The sequence below is a fragment of the Ictidomys tridecemlineatus genome, chromosome X (genome assembly GCF_052094955.1).
Source record: "Ictidomys tridecemlineatus isolate mIctTri1 chromosome X, mIctTri1.hap1, whole genome shotgun sequence".
NCBI lineage: Eukaryota > Metazoa > Chordata > Mammalia > Rodentia > Sciuridae > Ictidomys > Ictidomys tridecemlineatus.
Window position 1 is genome coordinate 30,002,709 of NC_135493.1, and position 18,837 is coordinate 30,021,545.

Genomic DNA, 18,837 nt, shown 5'->3' on the forward strand with positions numbered 1-18,837 from the left:
TTTAGTAAATGGAAAAAGAAAGATATGGTTATCCATATGGAAAAAGATGAAAGTAAGACCCTAAATCATCATATGTGAAAGGCAGGGCCACTAGATTAAGGACTCAAAGAGCAGATATCTTTTAGACCTTGAGATGAAGAAGTATTTTCTAAAGAAAATAAAAAGTCTACTGACCATAATATATATTGATAAATTTGCCTAGGTTAAAAATAAGAATTTGTGTTCATGAAAAGATGCATTAAAGTAAGTAAAAAGACAAGTTTCAAACTGGCATATGATCTTAGAATACACACAACTCATAGTTGAGAAAATTTAAAGAATACCTGTAAATAACACAAAAGAAAAATAGGAAAATGACACAAACAGGCATTTGTCAAAAGAAATAATACATATGCCCAATATTCACTTAAAAAGATATTCTTATTATTGGAAATAGAAATCAAGAACTTAATGAAATACCATTTTACACCCATCTGATAGACAAAAGTTGAAAGTTCTAACAATACTCATCATTTTAAGGAATGTGGACCTATAGGCTCTCTTAAATACTGCTAGTAGAGCTGGATGCAGTAAGGCATGCCTGTAATCCCAGCAGCTCAGGAGGCTGAGGTAGGAGGATCATGAGTTCAAAGCCAGCCTCAGCAACTTAGCGAGGCCCTGTCTCAACATAAAAAAATTTAAAAAGGTAGGGGATGTAGCTCAGTGGTTAAGCGCCCCCGAGTTCCATCCCTGGTACCAAAAAAAAAAAAAATGGTATTATTAAGAAAAGATTGATGAGGATATTCTGTGAGAAGAATTACTGAGAAATTAAGCCAAAAATAAAATGATCTCCAGGCATCGCCGAATGGAGGCTGTGCGACTGCGGAAAGAGAACCAGATCTATAGTGCTGATGAGAAGAGAGCCCTTGCATCCTTTAACCAAGAAGAAAGACGAAAGAGAGAGAACAAGATTCTGGCCAGTTTTCGAGAGATGGTATACAGAAAGACCAAAGGAAAGGATGACAAATGAGGATTTTCCGATTGCTCAGCAGATATTTTTAATAACAAAAAAGAAAGTCTGGGTTCCATACATATACCCAAAAAGATTATTATGCTCTGAAAAAGCTTTACAGTGCTACTGTGCCTTCTATTTAACTCTTTCAATCCCTCAATAAAAAGCTGCTTATTGATATATCTTTAGTAAGTTCTTTGGGTTATTTTGGATTGACTTACAACTTTCTGGTTTAAAAATCCAAAATATGAGTGAAATCCTACTGTATTAAGGGAGGTGGCATAGAGAGAAAGAGTCAGTGAGATGAGAAACCTTAATCACATGCCATGGTTCGGTGCTACTATTGGCTCTACATGATGCTCTCCCCCATCCCACTGAACTTGTGGGAAATGATCATTCCTCTGTGTTGAATGTGTTATAAATGGACTTGATATATAGAAGCTATATAGGAGGCTATTTTTGTTAACAAAATGAAGGCTTTGCTGAAAAAAGCAAATCTGGAATTTGAAAACTGACTTGTATAATACAATATACAGTCTGCCCAGGAATTAATTAATTTTGGTTTAAGTCCCTACCTCCATTCTAAAACTAACAAACCAACATTCATACTAGCCTATGGATTTGTTTAAATGAAAATGTGAACATTAGGTGGAATTCCTAATACATTACTTAAAAATAGTTATTTTAGGGGCTGGGGGTGTAGCTCAGTGGTAGAGCAGCAGGTGCTTGGCATGTGTAAGGCCCTGAATTTGATCTTCAGTACTGCAAGAAACAAAAAGTTCTCTCAAATATAAAGTCTTGGGAAATTTATTGCTATGCCAATATAAATTAGTATTTCTAAGTTGTACTTTAATGATAAGATAACATCTAAAAAGAGTGAGAGTCAACTACGGTCAAGAGTACTGATTGGAAAAATATAGTATTTTAACTTAGTTGTTTCAAACAGATGTAGATAAAATGATATTAAACTTTTTAACCCTATCCTTTATGTAATAGGTAGATTTCATTTTAAGCATGGTTAAAGCTTTCAGTTTATGTTTTTATATCTATCATTCATTTTAATTCTTAACTTTTATAAAAGGCCCTTATTTCATCACATTTTTGAAAGTAAAAATTGTGATCATAATATTTTTCCTTCCCTTATTTTGTTCAATTTTAGTTAGGTCACAAGTGTAAAAGGGGAGGGGCAATGTAAATTTTGATTTGTTATGGTTGGAAACTGATCTGTGTTGTTATTATGTACATAGGATGAATTTAGGTTACTGGATGATGGGTAAATTCAGACTGTGCTATTTTTAAATGCCCTCTGTCCTTATAATAGTTTAAAGTGGTTTTTTCTTTAAGGAATTTATAAGTAAAGCAGTCATATTTCATAGTATAGAGCACAGGTTTTTCTGTATGTTCTAAGAAAATGTCTACTTTTAACCCGCAACTACTGAACTAAACAGCTGTCAGCATGTAACAACATTCATGACCCTGAACTTGAAGGGATTTGTGTTTATCCATTTTGCTGAGCCTAATAAATCTGTAGTTTCCTAAAGTTAAAAGGAAACTAGAGCTAAGCACAGTGGCACATGACTGTAATCCTAACAACTCTGGAGGCTGAAGCAGAAGGATCACACGTTCTAGGTCAGCCTCAGCACTTTAGCAAGACCATGTCTCAAAATAAAAAATTAAATAAATAAATAAATAAATAAAAAGGGCTGGGGATGTAGCTCGGTAGGAAAGCAACCCTGTGTCCAGTCCTCAGTATTGCAAAAGAAAAACGGAACTAAGTTCCCAAACTTGTCTTAATCCATTTACTTCCTTATATAATAAAACCTAAAGTTTATAATTCCCACTTAAAAGTTTTATTCTCTAAGGACGTTATTTTTTAAAAAATATTTTTTACTTATAGATGGACACAATATCTTTATTTATTTTTTATGTGGTGCTGAGGATCAAACCCAGTGCCTCACACATGCTAGGCAAGTACTCTACCACTCAGCTACAACCCCAGCCCCAGGACATTATTTTTAGTTGGCATGGTAGTTTTAACTGCAGCAATTTTGTGATATCCGAATATTGTGAATTTTTATTTGATTCTCTTGTGTCCTCCAGAGAGTAGATGCTCAACAACTGTTTGTTGAGTAAATGAAAGAAAAGGTATTTATTTCAGAACCTTACCATTCCTTTCATCGGGGTTTGTATAGGAAAGATCTGCCAAAGAATTGTTTTGGTAGCATATTCTTTGGGGAAGTAAAGGGAAGAATAAAAGGGCTAAAAGTATTTCATTTTCAGCTTATTACAATTAATGCTTCAAACTATGCTTAGTCACTTGAGCCATGAGTCAATAGTAAGGCTATTGTATTTTAAATGTATATATATATATTTTTGTTGTTGTTGTTGTTCTCCAAGAAAACTTATCTAGTTTCCCACCTCATGTCTATTGCTCTGATAAGATTATCCCTCCTTTTTAATTTATTGTACAAATATAATAGTAAAAAAATAAGGAAGAAAAATTACAGTTCCTTCACATCAATTATCATTTGTATTTTGTGTTTCTTTCCAGTATTTGTCTTTGTAAATATGTATTCTAAAGTACTTGTAAGTAGTCACTCAGAGTATAATGTAATTTTGTCTTTGGTGTTTTAAAATTTGGCAACCAGACAAGGGAGTCTCACAGGAAAATTAGAAACAAGTGATAATCTGGTGTGAGGATAGGAAGACAAAAAATAAGTGAGGGTAGTAACTGAACCCATCCCTGTGTCATTATCCTCCCACCCCCATCCTCAAGCCACCCAGCTGCTAATGTAAGTAAAGTGGTAAGTTGAGGAAGGCATCATGCCAGGTTGCAGAGTTTTAAAATGTATTATTTAGCAGTAAGATTTAACTCACTATAAATGAATGGGCCTATGAGGAAGGGGAACCCTTCAAACTGATTATACTATAAACTGTAAAACTATTGCCTTTTTTTTTTTTGATTCCCACTTGTGTCCATAAAAGGTGTGTCTGGGCTGGAGACTTAAGTGCAGAGGGGAAACAAGAAGCCAAGTACTAATCTTAGTTTGGTCTGAGAGGTGAATTTTAGCACCTCTCTAAATTCAGCTCTGTGCTTGAAAGGATCTAAAGGATGCATAGAGGGATAATAAAATCTTTTAGAAACATACTAGTTAATCTGCTAATGTGATGGAAGTTGAATGGAAAAATGAATGCAAAAAATTACAGCTGGATTGTATGCCGCAAGTTTATTATTCAATAAATATTCTGTGGTTCGATGTGCTGTATTGTATTTTTAATATATTTGGATTAGAAAAACAATCCTAAAACATTCTGTAAGATTCAGACAATTGAATTTAGAAGGTGATTGACTCCATTAAAAGATTTTTGGCCTCAATAATGTCCCTCGGCCATTTTTCTCGAAAGCGAGCCATTCCTGGTCTACAGAGGAAGAAAAACAAACACCAAAAGCTTTTAAAATTTAAAAAAAAAGTTGAACCAGGGATTTACTGTTATATTCCTAGTGAGCAATAAGCCATTTTTTTTTTTTTTTTGCCAGGGAGAGAGTAAGTAGAGAGGGTGGCAGGGTTCTCTCTATTCGTTACAGTTTTTGGGGCCCAATCAACAAAAGGATTACTGAGCTTACATGTAAAGATCTTTAAGAGAGCTATATACAGATAAAGGGATTATTTAATACATGATATAATTCCATGTAATTTTGAAGTTTCTTATAGAAACAATAGACATGACCAGCTTTTTTACCCACCCTATTCCAGCAAATAATCCTCAAATTTCTAATTATTATTATTATTTTTTGGTGGTACTAGAGATTGAACCCAGGGCTTTGTGAATTCTAGGCAAGCACTCTACCAAATGAGCTATATCCCCAGCCCCTCAAGTTTCTAATTATTGCAAAACCAGACACTAAGGAAAAGATGTTCTAGACCAATGGCAGAATTCTAGTTTTAGTTCATTCTAATAGGGTAGGTCCAAAGAAGATAAATGACTGTTACGTGAATTATCTGGCTGTGGGTCTTCTGGATTCCTGGAGTATAATAACCTTTTCCCCACCCTTTCAAAATATGTCTCCAAATGTTCATTACCTTAGAACTAATGAATGGCCCTCAAAGATATAAGAGACATCAATGGGTGTATCCTAAGAGAAAGAAGGACAACTGTCAGCGTAGACTGAACATACCAACTCTTAATTCCCTCCCTATTCTTCTCTAGATATATACTCTTGAATTTCCAGAATTTGTTCTACTTATAAGGTGAGAACCTCTAAGTGGTAGTTCTTTGTCACTTTAAATCTATCTGAAAAAAAGATCTTTTTGGCAAAAAATATCTTAAGAATTGCCACAAAATTGAAGACAGGTTGTCAGAGGATTGTGCTCTTTATTAATAGGAGCCTGAGGAGTTCATTTACTTTCTTTACATGCTTCAGTTTACTCAGCTGACAATCTCTACCTCTGAAGAATGACATCAAATGGAACCTCTAAGTGGTAGTTCTTTGTCACTTTAAATCTATCTGAAAAAAAGATCTTTTTGGCAAAAAATATCTTAAGAATTGCCACAAAATTGAAGACAGGTTGTCAGAGGATTGTGCTCTTTATTAGGAGGGAACCTCTAAGTGGTAGTTCTTTGTCACTTTAAATCTATCTGAAAAAAAGATCTTTTTGGCAAAAAATATCTTAAGAATTGCCACAAAATTGAAGACAGGTTGTCAGAGGATTGTGCTCTTTATTAATAGGAGCCTGAGGAGTTCATTTACTTTCTTTACATGCTTCAGTTTACTCAGCTGACAATCTCTACCTCTGAAGAATGACATCAAATGGAAATAATATAAATGAACAAGATTTGAAAACAGAACGAAATATAAGTCATAATGTCTCAATGTTCCCCTCCCACTCTGACCTCCAAAATGATGCCTGGAATATTGAGCAAGAGCCCTCTTCCCAAGACTATCTATATATTGTCTCCAGTGTGGTCTGGATCATTTCCACCAGCCTTACTTCAAAATCTCTTGACTTTCAGAGCAAGACAACTGATGGAGGGATATATGACCAGAATTGAACTCTCCATCTATTGTACCTCTTTAGATTACTCCAGCTAAAGATACATGTGTTCTGGAATAGAACGAGTAGGGGACATAGCTGGTTCACTGACGATATCATTCATATATAAAGCCTTAAAGTCAGATCAGAGCTCAGGCAACTTTTGAGAAAGGATGGGAAGACAAAGGGAAAATAACACTTTTCATGTCTGTTATGTTCCAGGCATTATGCTTGGTACCAGCCCTGCTCCTCTGAGGACCTTTCTCCTGTAATCATGGGTGTTGTTTTGGCTCCTTTCACACCAACTCTCAAGTCAACATGCTATTTGTGGTCTACCTACTGGCTACAAGCAGTCATTCCTTCAAGATTTTTTTTTTTGCCAGGTCTTGTTTTTCAGCAAGACAAATGGCCTGCCCTTATAGAACTTACATTCTGGTGGAACAGACAAGAACAAAATAATTGATGATATAGAATATTTGAAGGTAATAAAATGTAATGAAGAAAAAGCATGGGGGATGGGATGGAACAGAAAGAAAGTGCAGGAGAAAAGGTGAGGGGGTAGAAAACTACACAATGCATGCACTTAGAGGAGAGTATTCTAGTCAAATGGCACAGCAAGTGCAGAGTCCCTGAGGCAGGACTATACCTGGCTTACTTGAGAAGCAGCAAGATCAGAGGGGTTGGAACAGAGTAAGTTAGTGGAAGGGGAAAGCAGATAAAACAAGGGACCAGATCACACAAGGCCTTGTAGCCATTTGATATGCAAATATAAGTCTCTGGACCTGCAGTGTGAGCACTGCCTGGAGACTTGTTAGTGATGCAGAATCCCAAGTTTTACTCCTTACCTGCTGAATCAGAATCTCCATATTACCAAGTACTTTGTATGTGCTTTAGAATTGGAAAAGCACTTTTGGAAAGTTTTAAACAGAGGAGTGACAGAAATTCACTTGATGAGGTTCACTGGCTGATTGCTTTATAGAAAAGAGGCACATTGATGGCAAGAACAGAAGCAGAGAGACTGGTTTGGAAGCTGTTGAAATCATCTTGGTGCAAGAGGATGGTGTCTTGGAAGAGGGTGGTACAAATGGACTGGTATGAAATTGTGGGGCACTGGGTATGTTTTTGAAGGTAGAGTCAGCTGGATTTCTTAATGGATTGGTTGAGGAGTGTGAGAGAAAAGAAAGGGTCAAGGATGACGCGAAGAATTTGGCTATCAGCTGAGACAAGGAAGACTGCATGTAGCTCAGATTTGGAATAGAAAATTGAAAGTTTAATTTTAGACACAATAAATGAAATATTTATTATACCTCTGAGTGGGAGAGATCTGGACTTGGGAACCACAAGCTCTTGGTGACATTTTTCAAGACTGATCAAGATAACTATGGAAGTGAGTAAAGAAAAAGGATTTAAGACTTGAGTTTTGGAACACATCACATGTAGAAGTTGGTGTGAGGCAGAGATAGCAATGGAGACTGATAGAGAATGGATGGTCAGTGAAGCAGGATAAAAACTAGAAGAGTGTATTCTTCTAGAAACCAAGTGGGAAGTTTCATGGAGGAGGGAATAATCAGGTAGGACAAGTGCTGCAGATGGGCCAAGTAAGATGAGGACAGAAATATGATAATTAAATTTTGCAAAGAGGGCATCATTGATAAATTTGACTAGAGACATACATCTCCATTCTCCTTGAAGCTTCACTGTGGGGAACAGAGCACCAAAAGAAGAGCTTACCGGAGGTTTGCTTTTGGTGATCTTGATGGTGAAGTAGGCAGCAGCACTGACTCGCGGCATGGGTACCTGAGCTGTTGGGATGCTCCAACGCACGCAGTAGATATAGCAGAAGGTGTGACTTAACTCTTCCTTCTTTATAAACTCTGTGTAGTGCACCCAGCGGCTTTGGTACTCCCAAGTCTGCTTCATAGAAAAAAGAAAGCTCACAGACAAAGAAAGGCAGACTTCTACTCAAGCACTTTAAGCAGTGCATAACAGTCAGGGTTGCAGCCCTGTTCCGGAGTCCTTGCATTTTTTTTATTGGGAGTCAAACTAGAGTCAACTCTCAGTTATCTCCACAGTGGGGGCGTGAAAAGGTGAAGCTGAAATGAAACAAGAAAAGAATGCACATATCACTTGAAATTGGGCTTTAGACTGGAGGGGCACACCCTCTGAAGTGTACCTGTACATATACACAGCCACAGGCTGTTCCACACCCTTACTTGGGTGTGTAATTGGAGTTGTGGTTAATTGGAAAATAATTAAAGAGTGATTAGAACATGTGTTCTGCTTGCCCCATCTCAGGAGACCTACAGGTGTGACTAGAAAGGAATGAGGCTGGTTTCCACCATTTGTGAAAACTGGACCCTTGATCACAGCTAGAGATGGTTTATAAAATAAGAGCAGAAGAAGAAGTCAGGCAATAGGATAATCCATATCCCTCAGAAAGGGATGATGCTGTTGCACCATAGGAAAAGCTTCTCCTTTCCAAAGCACTAGTGGAGTCAATAAACAGAAGACCTTAGAATATCTAACACTCATGGGATCTGTTTTCTGCCTCTCTTATTGCATTTGACACTCCCCTCTATACTCTAGTGATGAGAAGCAGTGTTCACTGTAGTATCCATATTAAACATTATGGCAGGATCAAATTACCCATAATACATAATGGGCATAGCATTTGGGACCCACAATACATTGAAAGCCCACAAAACTTTTTTTCTTTTAAAATCAGAAGAAATGGGCACAGTGGTGCATGCCTGTAATCCCAGCAACTCAGAAGGCTGAGACAGGAGGACCACAAGCTCAAGACCAACCTCAGCAACTTAGCGAGGCCCTAAGCAACTTAAACCTTGTCTCAAAATGAAAAATAAAAAAGGGCTAGACAGGCGCAGTGGCACACACCTGTAATCCCAGCTGCTCGGGAAGCTGAGACAAGAGGATCATGAGTTCAAAGTCAGCCTCAGCAAAAGTGAGGTGCCAAGCAACTCAGTGAGACCCTGTCTCTAAATAAAATACAAAATAGGGCTGGGGATGTGGCTCAGTGATTGACTGCCCCTGAGTTCAATCCCTGGTACCAAAATAAAAAGGGGGGGCTAAGGATGTGACTTACTGGTTAAGTACCCCAAATTCAATCTCTAGTACCCCCAAAAAAATAATAAATAAAAATAAAATGAGAAGAAAGAAATGAACTTTCAGGGCCGATGTCATCTTTATAATGATGTTGTCTTAAACTAAAAATTTGAGGAAGGATCCCACAAAAGGAAGAGGGCAGCCTGGACTGGAGGATGACTCAGGAGGGTTGCTTGAGTCCAGGAGTTCAAGACCAGTTTGGGCAATGTGGCAGGATGCCATTAAAAAAAGTATAGTGTATATATGGGAGAATAGTGCATAGAAATCATAATGCAACCCTGATTCTTAGCACAGGACCTGAATGTAATAGATATTCCACAAGTTAAATTCAGGCTGGGGATGTAGCTCAGTGGTAGAGCAGTTGCATAGCATGTAAGAGGCCCTGTCCATTACCAGGGCCACAAAACAACAACAACAACAAAATACTCCAACTGAATCCCCTTGGGCTACTGAAGTACAGGAAGCTTCTGAATCAAAGAACAGACGTAAGTAGGAAGCAGGATATCTAACAATCCCAGTGATATGGGAAGGGAATGTGGGGAAGCAGATGGCAAAAAGATTTCAGGCCCTCTTTTGTAAAAAGTAGGCTGATCTGCTTTGGTTTGTTTCCAACTCATATCTAGTTGTCCAGAGAGAACCATGGGAATCTAGATTTCTTGAGATCAGAAACTGTGTCTTCTTTCATATATCATCTTTTTTTGTTTGGTACCAGGGATTGAACTCAGGGCTGTTCAACCACTGAGCCACATCCCCAACCCTACTTTGTATTTTATTTAGAGACAGGGTCTCACTGATTTGCTTAGTGCCTCAGCCTCCTGATATATCATGGCTTTTCATGAAGAAGCCCAAAGTCAACCCCTTGTAGCCCAGTGAAGCATAACTTATTTTCCCTTAACCTTTCTATATTACTTAATATGTGTTTTCAGCTCTAAAATTTAATCTTTCACACAATCACAGACTTCATAGCACTGGAATGGTCCCTAGAGATAATCTAACAAAGCCCCTTACGTTGCAGATGAGAATTCTGGGTCCTTGAGTAGAGACACTCTAACATGACACCTGGATGGTACCCAGGGTTCAAAGCAGCCAGCTCAATATTTTTTTTCCACCCCACCAGATGCTTCAATTTTAAGAGTTCTTCTTCTGAGCTTGGCTCTTTGTGTATTTTTTCCCTTTCATGAACTAAGGCAGCCTTAGATTGACATTAAATTCAACTATTCCCATTAGGCTGGTCTCATCCCATTTTTATCATTATGCAGGCCCCTGGTTGTTTTTTTTTTTTTTTTTTTGTGGTGGTGGTGCTGGGGATTGAACCCAAGGCCGTGTGCATGCAAGGCAAGCACTTTACCAACTGAGCTATATCACTAGACCCCTAGGCCTCTGATTTTTATGTACTTCCAGTGAATGTGTATGTTATCCTTATGTTTTGTAATTTTTATATAATACCACTTCATATACTCACTTCCAGGAAACAGTATGTCACTGTGTCACTCTACCATGGATGGCTTAGTCATTTACTTATTATTGGACCCTCAAAATCAATAGGCACCTGGAATTACATGCACAAAACTGTTATCTATAGTAAATGACCTTTGGGAGAATAGAACTGGGCATCCTGGCAGTGGAGGGGAAGCTTTCATTTTCTACTTTGTGTCTTTTTGTTCACTGGGTTTTGAAAATAATGTCTTATTTTTATTTATAAAAAGAACTGTATTAGATGATGGGAATTTTCTATTTTTTTAATAAACAACCCACTTGGGGGCTGGGGTTGTGGCTCAATGGTAGAGTGCTTGCCTAGCATGCTTGAGGCACTGGGTTCTATCCTCAGCACCATATAAATGTAAAATAAAGATACTGTGTCCACTTAAAACTAAAAAATAAATTTTAAAAAAGACTAGTGTAAAAAAAAAAGAACCCATTTGTGGGGCTAGGGTTGTGGCTCAGTGGTAGACCACTTGCCAAGCAGGTGTGAGGCACTGGGTTCAATTCTCAGCACCACATATAAACAAATAAATAAAGGTCTATCAATAACTAATAATAATAATAAAAGAGAACCCACTTGTAAAGCTAGGAGTGGTAGCACATGCACGTAATCCCAACTACTTGGGAGTCTGAGTCAGGAGGATTGCAAGTTTGAGGTCAGCCTCAGCAACTTAGTGATATCTGTCTCAAAACACACACACACACACACACACACACACACACAAACTTGTATATTCTCATTGCCAGATTATGTTTCTGAAAAGAATAAATAAATCATTATGCTCACTGGCAATATATGAGTATACTATCCCTACCCCCACAAATGCACAAACTTCCCGATACTAGATCTAATCATTCTTATTCACATTGCAACACCTTGAAATCTTTTGAATTTGCATTTTAGGGATTTTAATTGATGATAAAACTATTATTTTGTCATCAAAAATAATTTTATTATTAAGGTAGAAAGAATATATCAGATGGGGGCTGTGGGTGTAGTTTAGTGATAGTGCACTTGCCTGGCATGTACAAGGCCCTGGATTTGATCCCCAGCACCACAAAAACAAATAAACAAACAAACAACAAAAGAATATATCAGACAATTAGGAAATGAGATGGCACAGGGCTGTAATCCCAGTAACTCAACTCAGGAGGTTGAGGCAGGAAGATCACATGTTTGAGGCCAGCCTCAGCAACTTAGCAAGATCCTGTCTCAAAATAAGAAGGACTGCAGGGCTTGGGTTGTGGCTCAGTGGTAGAGTGCTTGCCTGAGGCAGTGGGTTCGATCCCCAGTACCACATAAAAAACTAAAGTATTGTGTCCATCTACAACTAAAAATATTTTTTTTTAAAAATAGAAAGGACTACAGATACCTCACATTTCCTCATCTATAAAATGGTCATTGATATACCAATGTACAGGTTTGTTGTGAGGACTAAATGAGATAATACATGGTGAAGTGCTTGGAGTGCTTGGCACATAGCAATGCTTAGCAAATCATCATCACCTAATTGACCAACCCCTGTAATGTTGTAAACTCTGAGAAACTGACAATAAGCTTAAGAAAACTCTCCATCAGAAATGCCTTGCATTTGGGGGCTGGGGTTGTAGCTCAGTGGTAGAGTGCTTCCCAGCACATGTGAGGCCCTGAGTTCAATTCTCAGTACCACATATAAATAAAAGTAAAGGTCTATTAAAAAAAAAAAAAAGAAAGAAATGCCTTGCATTTGGTAAATGGATGGACCCGGAGACTATCATGCTAAGTGAAATAAGCCAATCCCCAAAAACCCAAGCCAGAATGTTCTCTCTGATGCTGATGCTGATTTACAATGGGGTGGGGGGAGAAGGGAAGGTTCACCAGATTGAACAGGGCAGAGTGGGGGAAGAGAGGGGAGACAGGAATGGAAAAGAAAGTAGAATGAATCCGACCAGTGTAACTCCACATCATGTACAACCACAAGAATGGGAAGTTGTACTCCATGTATGTATGATATGTTAAAATATACTCTACTGCCATGTATAACTAAAAAGATCAAATTTTTTTAAAATTAAAGAAAGGAAATGCCTGGCACTGCCAGGCATAGTGGTGCATGCCTGTAATCCCAGTGGCATGGGAGGCTGAGGCAAAAGGATTGCAAGTTCAAAGCCAGCCTCTGCAACTTAGTGAGGCCCTAAGCAATTTAGCAAGACCCTGATTTGAAATAAAAAAAATAAATAAAAAGGGCTGGGGATTTGGCTCAATGGTTAAGCACCTGGGTTCAACCCACATACAAAAAAAAGGAGGGGGGATGAGGAGGAGGAGGAAGAAAAAGGAGGAGAAGTAGAAGGAAAGGGAGAAGAAGAAGAAAGAAATGCCTGGCATCTAGATAGTAGACATCACTTCTCAGGTTCACTGTATTAGTGGAGCTGGGAACAAGGTTCTTTTTTATCATGAGTTATATAGAGCTTTTAGCTTTTTAGTCATCTTCTTTCTAATTGAATCTATCCTCACAATAGGCCTCAAAGTAGTTGAGACAAATATTTTGACCCCTGGCTTTTCATCTATGAAGAAATAATGGTAATGAGATAATAAATCCACTCATATATTCAACACAGATTTATTGAGCATCCACTGTGCAGCTGATGTTGCTAGGGCCAGGGACAACAGTGATCTCAGCCTTCATTGTCCTTATTATCTGATGGTCTCTGGTAGAGATAAGTGCTGAGAGAGGAATGAATCAGAGAAAGGGAGATTGCAATTCTCAGTGAAGTGGCCAGGAAAGGCCTTGATGAACATGTGGCATTTTAACAAAGATCTAAAGAGAGGTAAAGCAGTGAGCCATGAAAATATATCTTGAGAGAGTTCCAGGCAGAGAAGACAGTGAATGCAAAGACCAGGGCAAGAACATACCTGAAAATTGAAAAACAGCAAGGAGGTGGGAGGCTGAAGTGGGGAAAATGAAAGGGGAGAAGGTAGTTGCCGATGGAGTCAGACTCATAAGTGGTGAGAAAGGAGCAGGAGCTCGGATAACTTTATACCTTTTAGGTCATCATCAGAATTCACTTTCCCTTTTTTAAAAATAACTTTAGTTTTTATTTATTTGTGGTGCTGAGAATCAAACCCAGTGCCTCACATATGCTAGGCAAGTGCTCTACCACTAAGCCACAACCCCGGCCCTCACTTTGCCTTTAATCAGAATGGCCAGTGTGATTTCCAAAAGAAAGTTCACCTGCTTTCTCTGTCCCACTCCATTCTGATTTAGAAGCCCTGACTGCAGCAGACAGAGGTCTTTGCCCAACCTCAAATGGAGACATGTTGTAGAGCAGGAAGTTCCCAGAGTAACTAATACTTCACTCCATTCCTCCTCACCATGCTCTACCCCTCTTGATGAGAACAGTGAGAGGTGCTACTGGAGCACAGAGGGAGAGTGTAGAGCCAGAAATGCCTTTCCTTTCCTCAGAACCACCTGACCAGGGTCTCTCTAGGGCCTAGGAAACTACTCCAAAGAATGTAGTCTAATGGGGTGGCCAGAGGAACAACACAGCTGGAAACTTGTCTTGGGAACAGGTGAGTTCACCTCCATCAGTTTCAAATGGTTTCTCCTCTGTGGAAGTACAATGAGAGATTTCAAGCCATATTTCTTTAGGTACCTGGCAATTAAGCAAAGCAACCCAAGATCTTCTTCCCAAATCTGCCAGGAAAAGACATAGAGGGATCAGAGCTGGACACAAGTGGGGAGGGGGAACTGATGGACATGTACATCTTACCATTTGGGCAATACATTCCAAAGCTGTAGCAAAAAGACACTTGTTCCTGGGGATGTGGATGTAGCTCAGTGGTGGAGTGTGTGCTTTGAATGAGGGAAGTCCTAGGTTATATCCCTAGCATCACACATACAAAAATGCACTTGATCCACTCACATCCACTCTTTTAGTATGAGCGTAGTGAAGTTGGGAGCCACTAGGACCCCACTGAATGCAATAGCAGGAACAATATGCTTAATGGGAAATGCTAGTTGTCTTTTTTTCCCCTCTAGGGCAATGTCAGGTTAAGATGATACAAACACAGAGCAATATGATTAAACTTTTTACCTTCAAAGACTAACCCACCTTGATTTTGGAACCCAGATGGAGACAATGCTTACTTAATCTAGTCACCTTTGATGTCATTACCTAGGTTTTCTGGACCTCAAACTTTTGATCAAACAAGGGCCCTTTTGTTGTTAACTAACTTACCAAAACAAACTTCTCAATTTGTTTACGGCCTTTTTCTACTGTGAATTCACCATGAGTAATCCACTTGATGTTTTTGATGGGGTTTCTAGCTTCTGCAAACAAGGCATGGATTTGTTAGTTGCCTGGTAGTTGCCATGAAACAATTCTTCAGGCAACCAAACAGAATTATTACCTTCCACAAACTCAACGGCAACAGCGATGGCATCCTCAACTAGAGCCAGAGCTACTTCGGTCACATTTCTGTTGTCTTGTGTGTCCTCCATCATTGCTGTCATCATAGACGTTGTTGCATTGATTTCAGAATCCTTATCCAAAAACATTACCTTCTGACTTTTGGGTATTTCAGATGCATCCATTTTCTTTTGCCTGGATAAAGATTCAAGAAGTTACTCTCTGGGGCTGGGGATGTGGCTCAAGCGGTAGCGCGCTCGCCTGGCATGCGTGCGGTCCAGGTTCGATCCTCAGCACCACATACAAACAAAGATGTTGTGTCTGCTGAAAACTAAAAATTAAATATTAAAAAAATTCTCTCTTTTCTCTCTCTCTCTCTCTCTCTCTCTCTCTCTCTCTTTAAAAAAAAAAAGAAGTTACTCTCTGCATGTGTACGTACTTGCACAGGAATGCACTCAAGTAAATATAGACTATCTCTTGAAGAATCATGACACAGGTAATAGCCGTTGTCCCTAGGAAGAAGATTGGGAATTAGGGGTAGGAGTGAGACCTCACTCTTCTTGACTTTGTACCTAGCTGCTGAGTTCTAATTTTCCTGAAAATTAAGGATTTCCACATTCTTAAAGCCATGAAGACTTACATCAAAATGTGTAGAACTGGACATAGTGGCACACACCTATAATCCCAGTCAGTACCTTGGGAGGCTGAGGTAAGAGAATTACAAGTTTGAGGCCAGCCTCAGCAACTTAACAAGACCCTGTCTCAAATTTAAAAAAATAAAAAGGACTGGGAGTGTACCTCAGTTGTAAAGCACCCCTGGGTTCAATGTTCAATCCCTAGTACTTAAGAAAAAGTAATAAAATGATTCTTAACTTCTTTAGAGTTCTAGAAGTCCAAATAATAATTTCTTGTTGAGTCTTTAAAAGAACCTCAATCCCTGCTCTGAGCAACTGGGGTACAGGCTCTTTTAAGATAATGAATTCACAAGCTGGGGGTGTGGCTCACTGGTAGAGCACTTCCCTATCTACCTTGTGCAAGGCCCTGGGTTCCATCCCCAGCACCACACACACACAAACAGTAGTCAATTAAAAGTCAAGGCAGCAGAGGGCAGGTTGGTGACTGTTTTTTTCCCCTCCTCTTGGATTTTTCAGGCATATAATTAGACCATTTCCAAGAAATTATCATTTTTACTATATATTTTCCTGAAAAATATATCTTTATGGGTATTAGCTTTGACACTTCCAGAAAAAAACAATGTTAAATGGAAATGGAGATAATGAGCAATCTTCTTTTGTTTCTGAATTCAGTAGGCATGTTTTCTGATGTTACACTATTAAGGATAACACATATGATTTGATATTTACCACATCAAGAAAAAATTTACTCCTATTCTATAAAGATTTTTATCATAAATTATAAAGTTTTCCAAATGCCATCAACATCTTTTGAGAATGTGAACATTGGCGTTATCAGGGCTATGGACATTCATCTGTCACAGAAGTATCTTGGCACATTTTTAGTCTTTTGAATATTTTTTCCTCAAGTCTTGAATTCTCTTTCTTTCTGCACTACTGCTTAAGTCTCTTCGCTTCTGAGAAATCACTTCTTTTCAACACACTTATAAATCCTTGCATGTAATTTCGTATATTGGAGTTCTGCATGATAGCAGATGTCTCTCTCCAAATGGAGCTATTTACTTTTTCTGTAAATAATAGTTTCCAGTGTGGGGGTGATTGATGTGCCACATTTCATTTAGCTGTTACCCCAGGGCTATGATATTAGCCAATGGATACCTCCATTTGCCCTTCCAGATCCACTCACTCCTCTTTCCCATCTCTCCCTGATCAATGTCCTGGAAAGCTGATCATACAAATAGGCTCTCTATTGCCCTCTGGTGTCCAGAAGTTTCCACACAAGACCAAACTTAGGGAAGGAGGGTGAGGTGGAAGTTATAGATCCCCTGATGGCTCTCCCCTATAGGGTCACCTGTGGCTGACTTCCTGGACAAGGTTCCAGCTTCACTTAGGGCCAGTGTCTCACACAACCTCTTGGTTTGGTAAGAAAATCATTTTTCCCCATCAACCTCCACTGCATCCCTCTGTTACTGGTGCTGGAGAAACAAAATGTTCCCTTGTTTCCCTGTACTCTAGTTACACCTTTGTATATATCCCCCTTACCAATTATTATAATTTTAATATGCCAACAGTTTCCAATAGAGATGCTGAGACATCAACAGAGGGACTCTTGTTACCATGTAGAAATGAGGAGACCAAGCCTGTCTGGCTCCATAGCCAGTGCTATTAACTACACTACTCTTCTCTCTCCAGGATTCAGAAAGGGTGGTGGGGCCTTATCCTCACATTTTCATCTGGCATCCAGAATGCACCCATTCTCCTGTGAACCTCCTTCATGAGGAGCAACTCCTTGTTGCCTTTCTTAACATCATTGTTGGTCATAGGGGTGGTGGATACTGTACAAGGCAAACTGGTTCCCATGGCCATCACCAAAAGTAATTTGAACAGCTTTTAAATAGTCCTATCATAATATTGACCAGTGTTCATTTAGACCTTGATATTAGCACATTAAGCTCATTATGCCTCTGTCCCAATTCCCTCTTACTGTAGCTGGAGGATAGACAAGATCATTTGCTAAAGGAAATAAAATCGTTCCAAGCTGCCTATTCCAAAACTGGCAGAGGCTAAAAGATGGGTGTGAAGGGGATCTGAAAGCCCTCAACACTGGAGAACTGGCTTACCTTGGTCCTTGGGCCATGCCCATTTGGCCAAAGGAATTTGCCATCAATTCTGTGGCTAAAGACAACCACACAAAAGGTTTTGTAATTTTTTCAGTTCAATAGGCTTTGGTGAGTTAGAGCATCTTGATCCTTGAGAGAATTGGTCATTTGGTGACTTAGCTTTCAGTAAATTGTCTCTTAAGGGATTGATTAGAAACCAAATCTGTGATCTCCAACACCAAGTAAATGAGCTAGGGGCTTTAAACATGGAAGGATCACCTTAAGATCTTCCCCAGGAAGCCATATGCCCCAACAGAAGGGGGCAGTTGGGGAGCAGGGCTCAGAAAGAAGCTCAGGTTTTATCCTCACACATCTGTATATCATTCTTGACCATCCCTCCAACTGGCTTCTTCTAGTTCTTTCTTTCCCCCTTCCCTTTCTAATAAGAGGCTAGATGAGCAGGATGGCTGGGAAGAAATGGGGCCATGGTCAAGTTTGAGGTCTGGGTGATAAGTAAGGAAAAATCATTGCAGATCCTTTTCATGGAATCTCCCACCCCTTAAGAATCCCCATACCTGAGTGAACAGATCTTTGTTTGAAGCAGTAGCAGCAGTAGCAGGGAAAGCCTCAGAAGGAATTTCTCAGCAGCTTTCCCCCCAAGATTCAGAGCCGGAATGTTTACAAATGCTGCCAAGGCAACACCAGTTTCAACCAATGAGAAGAAAACCCACATGTTTCTGGCTGCTTCTGTTAATGAAAAAGGAAAATAAAGAGTGAGGGAAGGAAGGGGGAGGAAGACCAGTCACAGGCACCATCTGACCATCTGACCTTGATATAACAGGACTAAGTCATAGGAGCCATACCCACTTCTTCCCAGCAGGAGATGAGCTTGCAGGGCTGTGCCTGGAGGACTAGTAATGTTGCATTTCTCAGCTGGTATGCATTGGGCATCCTGATGATATGCCAGTCACAGTATTAAACCTTTAATGATAAATTATCTATACCTTATAACAGCACCATGAGATAGGTATCTGTACTTTCATTTTATAGATGAACAAAACAAGGCCCAAAGAGTGTTAAATAAATTG

At 39.2% G+C, this 18,837-nt stretch overlaps 2 protein-coding genes across 2 annotated transcripts in view; one reads left to right on the top strand and one right to left on the bottom strand.

Moving 5' to 3' along the window:
* Positions 1–4,248, top strand: part of Nkap (NFKB activating protein) — a 16,915-nt gene extending 12,667 nt beyond the window's left edge. Inside the window, exon 9 of the mRNA XM_005319363.5 lies at positions 835–4,248. Coding sequence (XP_005319420.1) covers positions 835–1,009 — 175 coding nt within the window. The 3' untranslated portion in view covers positions 1,010–4,248. The remainder of the gene's footprint in view (positions 1–834) is intronic.
* Positions 2,903–18,547, bottom strand: Akap14 (A-kinase anchoring protein 14). The gene is made up of 5 exons (XM_078034324.1): positions 18,325–18,547; positions 15,017–15,210; positions 14,845–14,936; positions 7,756–7,935; positions 2,903–5,126 (listed from the first exon to the last, which is right to left on the bottom strand). The coding sequence occupies exons 1-5, from the start codon at positions 18,480–18,482 to the stop codon at positions 5,070–5,072; spliced, it is 681 nt and encodes a 226-aa protein (XP_077890450.1). The 5' UTR covers positions 18,483–18,547; the 3' UTR covers positions 2,903–5,069.
* Between the last annotated feature and the right edge of the window lie 290 nt (positions 18,548–18,837).